Raw genomic sequence first — 15996 nt, 5'->3', positions numbered from 1 at the left:
TGTAGATTCATATACGCTATGTACACACTAAAATACACACACACACATACACAAACATACATCAAACACAAACACATACAGCTGACTTCATGCACTGGGGTACATGTATGACACGCATCGGGAATCAATTAGCTTTGACTCACAAACCCGAGCCAAACAAACGAGTCGGTGAAGAACCATGCGGCGTGGTTCCACTCCATCTGTCTAATGAGCTGTGGGACCATTCTAATCGATCAGCCTTTACACTGATTAATAAGCATGGAGACCACATTATTATTTCACATTTTACTATAAAATCCTGATAATGAAGCAACACACAGAAAAATACAAATACTCATTGTGTAGGTCCGCTGTTTACTTGTTTTTGAGGAAAAACATGTGAGTCAAAGTTGATACTTAGATGAGAACATGTGGTCAACATACTACAAATGTTCCACCCCACTGTTCAAACAAATGCACGTACATGATTGTCATAAATTGTTTTCTTCTTAGTAAGTGTGTGTGTAACTCACCAGCTTGCGTTGACACCATCCGCAGACGCCGCAGAGAGCCACCAGCCAAACACCACACACGGTTACCGCCAACGACACCAGCAGCACGCTCAAAGAGACGGAGCCTGTGAAACACACACACAATGTTAATATCTGAGCATAGGGGGAACAGTCTGACATTTACTCTGACGAGAACACTAAGAGTTTATGAAGTCTCTGAAGTCCTAAAGATGGATCGATATTTTTCACGATGGGAACAAATGTGACTGGAGAACAAAATCAGAAAGGTAGAAAAATATGACTGGAGAGGGAAAGAGGGACCGAGATGCCACTAAAGTGTTTTAGATATAAAATATGAGAGGCACCAAGCCCAAAAACATACTGCATCAATATCAAACACATTACAAATGCAACATCATGATGTCAAAAACACAACTAAAGTAGATTTGTACTATATTCACCGAAGAAAATATTATCTGAAGAAACTGTGAGTGCATGCACAAAACTGTTGTTGCTAGGCAATTTCTAGGACGTTGTATGTGGTTTTCAACACGCAACTTAGTAGTTACTAGAGAATGTGGTTGCTTTTAGAATGTTGCTTGGTGGTCGCTACAATATGTGGTTGCTAGGGCGTTGCTATGCAGTTCTAATGTATTCTAAGTGGTTTCAACATGTAGCTTTGTGGTTGCTACAGTATGTGGTTGCTAGGGCGTTGCTATGCAGTTCGTAAGGTATTCTGAGTGGCTTTTATAATGTTGCTTGGTGGTCGCTACAATATGTGGTTGCTAGGGCGTTGCTATGCAGTTTCTAAAGTATACTAAGTGGTTTTCAGCACATTGCTTGGGGTCACTAGAGAATGTGGTTGTTAGGGTGTTGCTATGTAGCATTTGAAGTGGTTTTCAGCATGTAGATTGGTGGTAGCTACGATATGTGGTTGCTAGGGCATTGCTATGTAGTTTCTAAGGTATTTCAAGTGATCTTCAGCATGTTTCTTGGTTGTTGCTTCAGTTTGTGGTTGCTAGGGTGTTGCAATGTTTTATTTGAAGTGGTTTTCAGGATGTAGCTTGGTGGTAGTTACAGTATGTGGTTGCTAGGGCATTGCTATGTAGTTTCTAAGGTATTTCAAGTGGTCTTTAGCATGTTTCTTGGTTGTAGCTACAGTATGTGGTAGCTACAGTATGTGGTTTCTAGGGCGTTGCTATGTGATTTCTAAGATATTCTAAGTGGTTTTCAGCACATTGCTTTGGGTCGCTAGAGCATGTGGTTGCTAGGGTGTTGCTATGTAGTTACTAACGTATTCTAAGTGGTTTTCAGCATGTTGCTTGGTGGTACCTACAGTATGTGGTTACTAGGAAGTTGCTATGCAGTTTCTAATGTATTTTAGGTGTTTTTCAGCACGTTGCTTGGTAGTTGCTTCAGTATGTAGTTGCTAGGCCATTGCTATGCAGTTTCTGAGTGGTTTCAGCATGCAGCTGAAGGCATTGCTATGTGGTTTTTAAGGCATTCTAAGTGCTTTTCAGCATGTTGCTTGGGGTTGCTAGAGCATGTGGTGGCTAGGGTGTTGCTATGTAGTATTTGAAGTGGTTTTCAGCACATTGCTTGGTGGTTGCTACAGTGTGTGGTTGCTATGGCACTGCTATATTGTTTCCAGCTTAGTGGTTGCTACAGAATGTGGTTGCTAAGGAGTTGCTATGGTATTCCTAAAGTATTCTAAGTGGTTTTCAGCATGTTGCTTGGTGGTTGCTACAGTATGTGTTTGTTAGGGCGTTGCTATGCAGTTTCTAAGGTATACTAAGTGGTTTTCAGCACATTGCTTGGGGTCACCAGAGAATGTGGTTGTTAAGAGTGTTACTATGTAGTATTTGAAGTGTTTTTCAGCATGTAACTTGGTGGTAGTTACTGTATGTTGTTGCTATGTAGTTTCTAAGGTATTTCAAGTGGTCTTCAGCAAGTTTATTGGTTGTTGCTACAGCATGTGGTTTCTAAGGCGTTGCTATGTGGTTTCTAAGGTATTCTAAGTGGTTCTCAACACATTGTTTGGGGGGTCGCTAGAGTATATGATTGCTAGGATGTTGATATGTAGTATTTATAGTGGTTTTCAGCACATTGCTTGGTGGTTGCTACAGTGTGTGGTTGCTATGGCATTGCTTTGTGGTTTTAAACATATCCTAAGTGGTTTCGGCTCAGTGGTTGCTACAGTATGTGGTTACTAAAGAGTTGATGTGGTGTTCCTAAGGTACTATAAGTGGTTTACAGCACATTGCTTGGGGTCGCTAGAGTATGTGGTTGCTAGGGTGTTACCACAGTATGTAGAGTTTTAAGTGGTTTTCAGAATGTTACTTGGTGGTAGTTACAGTATGTGGTTGCTAGTACATTGCTATGTACTTTCTAAGACATTTCAAGTGGTCTTCAGCATGTTTCTTGGTTGTTGCTACAGTATGTGATTGCTAGGGTGTTGCTATGTAGTATTTATAGTTGTTTTCAGCACATTGCTTGGTGATTGCTACAGTTTGTGGTTGCTTTGGCACTGCTATGTTGTTTCCAGCTTAGTGGTTGCTACAGTATGTGGTTGCTAAGGAGTTGCTATGTTATTCCTAAAGTGATTTCAGCACACTGCTTGAGGTCACTAAAGTATGTGGTTGCTAGGGTGTAGCTTTGTGGTATTTTAAGTGGTTTTCAGTACACGGCTTGCTGTTTGTTACAGTATGGTTTACTCTGGGTGCTTACTACAGCATTGTTGGGTGTTCTGTGTAGTGTTCAGCATGTTACTATGGAGTTGCTAAGGTGTTGTGGGTAGTCACCAGGGTGTTGCTATACAGTAACTAAGAGGTTCTAAGGTGCACTAGGGTGGTAGTTAGGAAGTTACAAGGGCTTTGCTAGAATATTGTATGTTGTTGCCAAGGCATTGCCATGCAGTTGCCAAGGTGTTGCTATGTGGTTACTAGGGAGTTCTTGCTTCTAAACGGATTTTACTGTGTTGCTCTTCAAACTGTTGCTCTGCCATACAAGTAAATGAGCTGAAAGAGAAAACTGGCATTCAACCGTTTAAGCTAATGACTGCAGTCAGACATTTCGTAACACAACAACACATAAAATCAATATGTAGCTAAAAGAGTCTGCATACACATGCTTACATAGACTACAGATTGTGTTTCGATTGTCAATGACACATGAAATGAAGCTTGCTAAGCTAGAAGTGCCTGCGTTAGGATACATAATAACAAAGAAAACCGTAGCATAGAGTGTCTGGTATAACATACATGTAGAAGATCAGTTCTGAGGACTGCAGGCATACAGAGAGAAAGACAGAACTGTAACAGAGAGAGATAGGACGAAAGCTGACAAAATATGATGAATGGACACATCTGCTGATGGAGGTGTAGGGAGGAGATGGAGGGATGGATGGATGGTTGAGGGGAGGGAGGGACGGGAGTAAAGAGTGATAAACGTTTAAGATTGATCTCTCCTGTGAAGTGAAGGGACAAAGCGTGATGCACTCATGCAGTCAGTCTGTGTGTGTGTGTGTGTGTGTGTGTGTGTGTGTGTGTGTGTGTATAACACACAAGCTCTTTCATCTGCTGTTCCAGCACAACCTTGTGAAATGAAAGCAGAAGCAAACCTTCGGAAAAAGCTTCTGTTCCACATCTACAATGCATTACTGTTATAAATATTCTCTATAATAAAAAAGTCTGTTAAAAATAAATTAATAAAATAATAAAATTAAATATATATATTATTATTATTATTATTATTATTATTATTATTATTAAATTTTTTTTTATATTTAATACATTAATAACATTTTATTTTATTTTATTTTACATACATATATTCCTATCAAAGGTTTTGCTTAAGCAGTATTTATTCAAAATAAATGTCACCAGCTTTTTTACTTTGTTGTTATCTACATTCAGACATTTTGAGGTGTCCACATTCTTTTGTAAGTCGTTTTATCTCTTGCTCTCGTTGTTTCCCTCAGCGCTGCTGTAATCAGACGTTGAAGAAGTTGTTCTGGGGACAGGATTGTGTTTTCTCTATCTCTTTCTTACAGACACACTCTCACCCATACAAACAGTACAAAACACCCTTCACCTGTTATGAAACACCAGTTGCATTTCTCTACAAACATGAACTAAGGTGAAATTGGTTTCTGAAAAAGATCAACACTGACTTAATGCTGGAACCTCATCCAGATATCAGAGTTGCTCCAGTATAACAGAGTGTTTGGAATGGCATACTACCTTTTACAGCAACATATAGACATACTTAAACAAAACAAAAACAAAACAAAAAAAAAAAAAAAAAATATATATATATATATATATATATATATATATATATATATATATATATGACAAACACAACACAAAAAAAACACATATTGCTTACTTGAAATAAAATTAAAAAAGGATATTTTATTACCTTTATTGTCAAGGCAACATTTATTATTTTCATTTAGTTTAAAATGAAGTATTAAAATGACTAAAATAGCAACATATAGGCATATAAAAAAAAGACAAACACAACACAAAAAAAACATATTGCTTACTTAAAAGAAAAAAAATAAAATATTGTTAAAATTATATATTTTCATTTATTATATATATATATATATATATATATATATATTTCCATTTATAAAATGTAATTAATTAAAAATAAAAAAATAAAAATGAATAACAGACATCTTCTTAAAAAAAATATAAAACTAAAAAAGATAAACACACAATACAAAAAAACGTATTGTTTACGTCAAATAAAATAAATAAAATATATTTTTATAAGATATTTAAAAAAAATTAAAAAATATATATTTTATTTCAGCTAGTTGCATTTAGTTGCATGCATTACATTTATTATTTTCATTTAGTTTAAGCTGAAGTATTATAAATTACTAAGATGAAATACATTAAGACAAAAAATAAAAATTAATAACAAACACATTAAAAAAAGACAAAAACACAAAAAACTGTTTATTGAAATAGAATAAATAGAATATTTATAAAAAAAAGTATTTCTGTTAGTTGGCAAGACTTATTACTTTAAGTGCTGTCAAACAATTAATCGCGATTAATCACATCTAAAATAGTTTTTCATCGAAAAATAGTTTTAAAAGTTTTTGTTTACATAATAAATTTGTGTATACTGTGTATATTTATTATGTATATATAAATACACATACAGTATACATTTTGAAAATAACATAAAACATAAAACTGTTATTTTGAAGGCATATATATATATATATATATTTTTTTTTTTTTAACTTTTAACATAGGGCTGTGAACAATTAATCGCGATTAATTCCACACAAAATAAAAGTTTGAGTTTGCCTAATATATGTGTGTGTACTGTGTATAATTATTATGTATATATAAATACAAACACATTCATGTATATATTTAAGAAATATTTACAAGCATATGTATTTATTATAATTTTTATATAATTTATATTATATATAAATAAAATCATTTTGTATATTAATAACATATTTCTCATATATATCCACATTAATTTGTGTGTATTTATATATACATAATAATATACATAATATACATAATAATTGCACACAGTACACTCACATATAAACTTAAACTTTTATTTTGTATGCAATTACTCGCGATTAATCGTTCACAGCCCTATTTTAACATGTTTAGAACGTTTAACATTGCATATTGCATACTGTTCCATATACTATGTTTTTTCCTTAATTTTTTAAAATTCATATTACTAAAGTATGCAGTACGTAATGTGTAGCCTAAGCCTTTAGGGCCTCTCAAACCAAGTGGTCAAGGTTTGGCTTGTCAGCATGACTCTGTTAGCCTTTGCTGGTAGATCGTGTAACTGAACACACAAAGCATCTTTCTCTACTGACAGCTGTTCAAAACTAGCCATGTATCCTAACAAACCACCTGCAGGTTTCTCAGCGGAGCCTCACACAGACTCTGACAGGAGCGACTGGCTGCTCTCACTGGTTAAATCAACAGACAGACAGACAGAGAGCAGCGCTGGACGCTTCCCTGCTGAAGCAGCTGATCAGGAGCACATAAACAAACACTCCAGAAAACAGCCTGTATTCACACATCCTCCAGATTTGAATGAGCCAGTGTTCAACACAAGAGCAGGTCTGAGATCAGAGAACAGCAGATGAGACTCTATGAAGCAGCAGGCAATAAAACACATCTGTTGCATGTTCAGATAACAGAGACAAAGCAAACAGAAGTCAGTCATTTTCACTGACAGCAGCTGATTTATGGGTTATGGCTGTAAAATTCAGAAATAAGCGCACATCGATGTACAAACAGAAAACTGGTTCGCAAATAAAATGAGATTTGTGCAAAGCTAAAAAAAAAACCTAAATCCAATCCTTTTGTTAGCAAAAGTAAAAAAAGCTAGACTAAATTGCAAATGAATAATTGCTAATTATAATAATATTGCACAATAAACTAATAAAAATAAACTATAAAATATCAATAATGCAACAATATTTATTTACACAATAATTCAAAAACCATTCAATATTTTATACATATAATAATATTTTATATATAAAAATCTTTTTTATCATTTATTTTTGTATTTTATTATGGAAATATTTTAAATGTTTTATAAAAAGTAATATTCATGTACTATTATTTTTATTATAATATATGATAGAATAAATATATTTTCACAATTTGCCATATATATATACACTACCGTTCAAAAGTTTGGGGTCAGTAAGACTTGTAATAGTCTTTAAAGAAGTCTCTTATGCTCATCAAGGCTGCATTTATTTGATTAAAAATAAAAATAAAAATAAACAGTAATATTGCAAAATGTTTTTACAATATAAAATAATGTTTTTTATTTGAACATACTTTAAAATAGAATTTATTCCTGTGATGAAAAGCTGAATTTTTATCAGCTGTTACTCCAGTCTTAAGTGTCACATGATCCTTCAGAAATCATTCTAATATGCGGATTTATTATTAGAATGATCAGTGTTGGATAATATCAACAGTTGTGCTGCCAAATATTTTTTGGAACCTGTAATTTTTTTTTTTCAGGATTCTTTCATGAATAACAAGTTTAAAAAGTACAGTGTGTATTCAAAATATAAATATTTTATAACAATGTAAATTATTTATTATTAACTTTTAATAAACTTAATTATTAACTTAATACATCCTTGGTGAATAAAAGTATTAATTTCTTAAAAAAAAAACAAAAACAATAAAAATGTACTGACCCCAAACTTTTGAACGGTAGTGTGTATATATATATATATATATATAAACATTTTTATTACAATTTAAAAAGACAGTATTTAATTAATATATTTATTCTATCAAATATTATAACAAAAATAAAAAATATATATTGAAAATATTTATATAATACAAAATACATAAAATATAAAATCTAATAAACATATTTTATAATGTATTCATAAAAATTTTATAAAAATAAAAAAATAAATTTTAAACATAAATAAATATTACTTTGTATAAAATATAAAATATTGCATGAATCATTTTTTAAATAAAAAATAAATACTATTTGTATAAAATGATTTCTACACTATTTTATAAAACTATTATAATATATGATAGAATAAATATTATATATATATATATTATATAACTATATATATATTTATATAAATATTATATATATATATATATATATATATATATATATGTGTGTGTGTGTGTGTGTGTGACAGTATTTTACAGTATTTAATTAATATAATAAATATTTTTATATTTTTTATTTATTTAATATTAATAATATTTTTGATCCTACAGATTATTTACTTGAATTTACTTGACTTAATTTAAAATCTTTCACATAAAAAATGACTATATTGTCCTCAAAGTAATCATTTTTTTTACTAAACTAAAATAATAATTTTGATAATAAAACAAAAAAAAAACTAAACTGAAAACATGAAATTGTTGATAAATTGAAAATAAAACTGAAATAAAAATCACAAACAGAATTATTAAGTAACGTCTCATGTAATTAAGTGCAATAATATTCTGTAAATTACAACAATTTATTTTGGTAATTATTTACATAAAAATTCATTCATAAAATCAATAAATACAAATATTTTTAAAATTAATTTAGTAAATTATTCAAATTAAACAATTAAATGATTATTATTAATTTGTAAAATACAATCATTTATTTAGCTAATTATTAACACAAGAATTACTCAGCTTGTTTAATTAAAACCAAATTCATTTATTAAATTATTCACATTTTTAAAAATTAAAATATATAATTATTATAATCACTGTGTGTCCCTGGGCATTAAATCTATATTGTAGTCCCACTTGATCTAAAGGAAAACAGGTTTCATGATGAATTCTGCTTAATGCTGGACAGTTTTTTTGTAAGTCTGTGAACCCGTGGCCTTTAACAAAAAAACAACCTTCACCTTTATCTGAGAAAGACACAGAGCAGTAGATTATGTTTGTGTGTCTCTCTCTCTCACACACACAGACACACGTATATATCTGGGTGTTTTATCAGAGTGTGTGTCAGTGTAATCGCTGCTGACCCCGGGGAGCAGAAGAGAGGAACGGGAGGATGAAGGTGCGTCTGCGCCTCCGGCCAGAGGAGAAGTACGACTAATGAAATCTAAACGAGAGAAAGCGTCCCCGCTGAAGGACACACACACACACACTACTGGAGCCCCGTATTTGTTCCCCTAAATAGTGTGCATTTAGCAGAACGAGACAGGCGGAGAGAGATAAGGAGAAGTTTGGTTATTGTTTTGCGTCTGTAGATAACGCTCCTCTCAGACGGCCACCGCGACTCCTTTATGCGATCCTGATCTCTGATATATTAAGAAGTCTGGCTGTAATAATACAGGAACCTCACCGACGGTGAATCTGCACTATTCAAAGACGGACAATATCTCGCTCTCCGCCCTCTAAAGAACAGAAATATCTGAAAGCTCACAGCTCATTCCAAGAAACGCCGAACTTCACCGTGTAACAGGAAAGCCGACGGGAAATAAACATCTTTTTAATATCTCAATTGTTTCTTCTAGACAACAACAGGACAGATCTCACAAACATGCCAAATCATATTACTCTTCGAAATCAAAAGAGATCATCATTTATATTTTAGATATTAAAAATATTTTGAATTTTGTGACATTATTTTCAGGACAATTAAAAACTTTTTATTCTCAAATTAACAATAATATAATAGCAAATAAATACATTTTAATGCGCTATATTATTATTATTATTATTATTATTTATAATTATAATAACAACAATAATAATTAGTAGTAGTAGTAGTTGTAATATCATCATTATTACTACAACTAATAATAATATAAAAATAATATTTATTGGTAGAATAATAATAATAATAATAATAATTTAGCCAATTCTTCTTGTATTTTATAAATTTAGATTGTATTTAGATTTATTTATTTACTAATAATAATTGATTTACTAATACTAATACTAATATAAAATATAATATCAAATACTAATAACATAAAAAAATGTTATTGGTAGTATAATAATAACAATAACAACAATAATAAAAATAACAATACAATTTTAGACTATTTTTTATTTTATATATTTGCATTTTATTTAGATAGTATTTGTTAACAATTAAGAATATATTCCTATTTTCACATTACTTTACAACAAATAAATGAATAAATAGATGTTTTTATTATGAATAATATTTTTTCATTATTATATATTTATTATTATACTAAATATTTTATTTAGCTTTTTCTCATTTTAACATTACTATACAAGAGATAAATACTTGTTGTTATTATTATTATTATTCATAATAATATGTATATATTAATATATTATTATAATATGTATAATAATATATTAATATATACATATTATTATGAATAATAATAATAATAATAATAATAACAACAATAAAGTAGTAGTAGTAGTAGTAGTAGCATTACTACTACTAATAATATAAAACAATAACATTTATTGGTAGTAAAATAATAATAACAATAATAAAATATATAATAATATAAACAATATTTATTGTTATTGTTATTATTATTATTATTTTATTTTTGTATTTTATTTAGACATACAGTAGTATTTAGTGACAATTAAGAATATTCTTATTTTCATATTACTATATTACTATACAACAAATAAATATTTTTTATATTCTGAATAATAATAATAATAATAATAATAATAATAATAATAATAATAACAACAACAACAACAACATTATAAAACATAATATATGATAATATAAAACAATATTTAAATGGTATTAATATTATTATAATTATTAAATATTATTATTATTAAATAAGTATTATGTAATAATTATTATTATTATTAAATATTATTATTATTAGATAATATTAAACAATAATAATAATAATAATATTTTATAATTTAATCATTTATATTTTATTTATTTGTTAACAATGAAGAATGTATTCCTATTTTCACATTGTTATACTACAAATAAATAAATATTATTGTTTTATATTATTATGAACAATAATAATAATGTGACTTCTAAGTAAATTATTATATTATACAATAGTTTTCAGGTAATATTTGTTGAACAGTCTTTGAAGAAGAATAAGTAATACAAAAAAGCTCAAAAATGAATCAGTGAAAAGAACCAAGATGAGTAATGAGAATTTTGTGAGGAAAATGTATTTCATTATCATGAATAATGATTTCATTGACAAAAATATGAATGATCACATGATTCTTCATGCAAGATTTAATTTCTTATCTTGTTTCTTTTGATTTTGGCATGAAATGTGGCCTGGACAAGACACGATGAGATTCACCAGCGAAACTGAACAAGCGCAGTCTCCCGCTGACGCTTCTAGTAAGAAAAACATCCCAGCAATCGCTCACGTCTCAAGATCAAAAGTCAGAAATCTCAACATGAACTCAACAAAATCTCCCAAGACCGAACGATCTGAACCGCTACTGACATTCCTTTTACAGCACATAAATAGAAATACAATACAAGAGATTTAAACTGAATGTGAGATCGCCATTAAATCTCCTACGAGCTGTGGAGAAACATCAACCTCTGAGCAGCACTAAGCTCTCGTGTGTGTGTTTGGTCTCTGCGTGAGATCCTGAGAGTATTAGTCTTATCAGAGGTACGAGAAGATGATTACAGCTCAAGTGCATTAGACACACACACACACAAACATCTATTAGTTCCCCTGATTGACTCTTAATGATTTACTGGCAGTAGAGTTTGAGCTCACAGCACTGCATTAAAGCTCCTGATAACAACTTCATACTGCTTTTATGCTCTTCACGAATAATATTATCTCTTCTGCTTCCTTCTTATTACCTCACCATGACCGGACACAGCAAAAAATATCCATTGTTGATGTGTAAATCAGTTGACGTCACAGTTTAGTTATTAATGGACTAGTTTTCACTTCTTTTAGCATATTAGAATGATTTCTGAAGGATCATGTGACTCCGAAGACTGATGCTGAAAATTCAGCATTTGATCGCAGATATAAATTACATTTTACAGTATATCCACATAGCAAAAAGTTATTTTAAATTGTAATAATATTTCACTATTTTACTGTATTTTTAATTATATGAACGCAGCCTTGGTGAGCAGAAGCAAAATATGATTCATTAATATTAATTGTGCGTCTTGATCAATGTGGACACCGCTGTCCTAAAGATCAGTGTGCATATGTCAGCATTGTGGCCGCTGGGGATTGTGGGTAGGCAGTGAACTGGCGACAGTAAACCGTGCTGACACGTTCCAGCTTCATGAAGGCGGTTTGTGGCTGGACTTTGACCCGCCGCACTCCTGCGTGAGAGCTGAGCGGAGCTGATGTGAGCGCAGATGTGAGCGGTAAGGAATCCTGACAGCCGTCCGGGACGGTTTTAACTCCCACACGACGGTCATGTGTGTTTCATGTCATGGAAGTGAATTAGAGTCTCTGGAATTAGAGGGTCAGCAGGTGTCACATGTGGTGGGACGGAGGACGTTACAGACTCTCATCATTCTATCATCAACATCCTTGCTTAGTGTACATTATAATGCATAGTGTGCAGTACATACTGCTGACTAAGTTACTAAGTTACTTTACTGTGTTACAACAATCAAAACAATAACAAAAAGTTTTTTTTTTTTTTTAATTATACATGGAAGTCAGTAGCCAATCGACAGCATCAACGGCATAATTTTAATTACCACAAAAATCCTTTTTGTACTTAATAAAATAAAATAAAATAAAAAATAGTCACAAGACGGAAATCCCATATATTAGAAATATTTATTTAAAAATATACAAAAATATTATTTTTTTTGCTGTAAATATATTATCTAAATATATTTACATTGTTCAAAATACATTAAAAAAAAGTTTGCACTTTACCCAAAAAAATACTTCAAGATTGTCATATATTTTTTGCAATTTTTATCTAGAGTAAATATATTATGTGAATATATTATACAATTCAAAATACATATTTCTTTAGAAATTACATTTCTCCAAAGTGTATTTTAAGATTGAACATGTATTCATATATTTTTGGCCATTTTTAATATGGCCATAAATATATTGTATGAACATATTAAACTATCATATATACATATTTATATTATATTATATTATATTAGATCAGATTAGATTAGATTATGTTATATTATATTATATTTTGGCCTTTTTTCTACTGTAAATATATTATCAAAATGTTTTTTGTTTTTTTTTTTTGTATTTTTTAAATTACATTTGATCAAAATGATTTTTAAGATTGGACATTCAATCTTATTCACATATTGTGATATGTTCTCACATATTCACGTATTCACATATTTTGGCCTTTTTTATATACTGTAAATATATTATCTAAATATATTTACCGTGTCCAAAATATACATATACACAAAAACTATTTTATATTTTTATCTTCTGTAAATATATGATCTAAATGTTTACATCTGAGAAAAAAATTGGCATTCATTTCATGTATCTGGAGGAATTTTTTGGCATTTTTATCTACAGTAAATATATTATATGAATATATTATACTCTACAATATTTATATTGGCCAAAAAAAAAAAATATATATATATATATATACACACACACACACATATATATATTGTAAGTACTGTAAATATATTACCTAAATGTATTTATATTGTCCAATATATATATATATATATATATATATATATATATATATATATATTAGAAATTGCATTTCATTAAAATGTATTTTAAGGCTGGACATGTATTCACATATTTTGGCCACTTTAATCTACTGTAAATATATTATCTAAATATATTTATATTGTCAAAAAAAAAAAAAAATGGAAAACTTTTTTTACCATATGGCTATGTGTGTTAACAAGATTTTAAAAATCAGTTATTAACCTTATCTATGTAAAGTTATGTCCAATTTTACAACTTGGTGCCATGGCAGTGTAACACCACAAACCCTAAAACGACTGTAAAATGTTCATTTAAACAGCTTTACAGCTCAAATAATACACAAACTAATATTTACAAAAATTTGATTGAATATGGGTTCAATACATTCACTTGTACTGAACCCATAATAATCATCAAAGTACAGCAGCAAAAATGGTCTAGGTTATAAGCGCAAATGTGCTTGCACACAAAAATGGTCATAATAAACAGTAATGTTTTACTCAAATTAAAAAAAAAGTAATACATGAACCTCAAGGGTTAAAATGCTAAATAAATGTATGATATAAGCACTTTAAAGTCTTTCTGTCAGAGTTTAAGCTCCGTTGCTCTCGCTCTCTCTTTCTCTGTCATTTGTGGGTCATATGATATTTCAATTTGCTGTGCTAATTCACTTTATCTGACTAAAGGATTTGATAATGGAGAAAATGACACTTACAGAGAGCAAAAGAAAGAGAGAGAGGAACGTGTGTGTAAGAAGACGAAAGCGTCCATCTGTAGTCTGGAGCTAAAAACATCCTGCTGCTAGTAGATGTTAGCCACTGCGCTAAGTATCCAGAGCACTTAGCAGCGGCGCTCTTATGTAATCTACTTGTTCCTCTTAAATATTCAAAACGGTTAGTGCACAGGCTTCAACGCACTGAGCCGCGCCACTTGTAGCACTTAAACATAAGAAGGGCAAAAATAAAACAATAATAAACCAGATTTTAGCATTTTTGCTCAAAATGCGAGTGGTGTTCGTCCATGCAAACACTGCCGATAACATATCCTAGGTTTCAAGGCGAGTGTTTATGGCCCAAGTCTCTAAATATGATTTTATAAGCATCCATCCTTGAAAATGGCCTTTTCCCCCACCCCTCTATTTTATCATCCTATACAATACACTACCTTTCAAAAGTTCGGGGTAAGTATGATTTTTTTGCTCTTCCGAAAGGAATTAATACTTTTATTTAGCAAGGATGCTGTAAATTGATCAAAAGTGACAATAAAGACATTTATAATATCTATAATATTATGTCCGTAGCACTAGTGGTGTAGTGCAGTACAGTATGATACAAAGGCGGCAGCATATCAGTACTATTCTTGTTTTACCAAATAAAAGCAATTTTTTTAAGTATTTTTTTTAACACAATTGTTCAATTTTATAATAAATAAAATAATTTTTTATATTAATTGCAGCATGATTTTACTTTGTTTTAATTAAAAAAAAAATTATATATGACTTATTTGATACATTTTACATTTTTTTTATAAAAATCCTATATTTAGCAAGCCTATTCTATTTTATTATATTAATGTATATTATTACACTAAAAGTGACAGTAAATATTTATACTGTTACAAATTTAAAACATTTATTTTGTAATAAATAAAATATAAAAAGTATGTTTTATATTTTATTTAATTTTACTTAGTTTTAATCAAATAACAATAAAATAATTTAATGTATATATGATTTATCTGATATATTTTAAACTTTTTATAACTGTATTTATATCCTGTATTTACCAGTATTTTATTTATCTGTATTTAAGTCTATTATTATTATTACATTAAGTGACAGTAAATACATATATATTGTTATAAAATATTTCTCAAAAAATATTAAATTATATATATACATATATATATATATAGAGAGAGAGAGAGAGAGAGAGAGAGAGAGATTAATTTTATAATAAATAAAACATACAAAAATACATTTTTATATTAACTGCATAATTTTACTTTGTTTTTAATTTTTTTTAAAAATGAACTAATCTATATATGATTTTTGTATATATTTAAATTTTTTGTTATAGAAATCCTGTATTTACCAATCTGTTCAGTTTTATAATATTGGCCAACAAACTGGACAAAATAAATATATTTAGGTAATATATTTACAATACAAAATGGGCATAAATATATAAATATAAATACAGAAACATACATATATATATATATATATATATATATATATAACTGTATAATACTGTATAATTATATTTACTGTATAATTTATAATTTACTTAGTGCTCTATATATACACATTATATTATT

The 15996-nt window shown here is 29.5% G+C and overlaps 1 protein-coding gene across 1 annotated transcript in view; it reads right to left on the bottom strand.

The window, feature by feature from the left end:
• The window catches only part of syt7a (synaptotagmin VIIa), a 184253-nt gene that overhangs the window by 101070 nt on the left and 67187 nt on the right, over nt 1–15996 (bottom strand). Inside the window, exon 2 of the mRNA XM_051099144.1 lies at nt 513–616. Within this exon, the coding sequence (XP_050955101.1) occupies nt 513–616 (104 nt within the window). The remainder of the gene's footprint in view (nt 1–512; nt 617–15996) is intronic.

Source organism: Labeo rohita, chromosome 25, assembly GCF_022985175.1.
Source record: "Labeo rohita strain BAU-BD-2019 chromosome 25, IGBB_LRoh.1.0, whole genome shotgun sequence".
Lineage (NCBI taxonomy): Eukaryota > Metazoa > Chordata > Actinopteri > Cypriniformes > Cyprinidae > Labeo > Labeo rohita.
The sequence above is the reverse complement of the archived record's forward strand: the minus strand, read 5'-3'. Positions and strand labels throughout refer to the sequence as shown.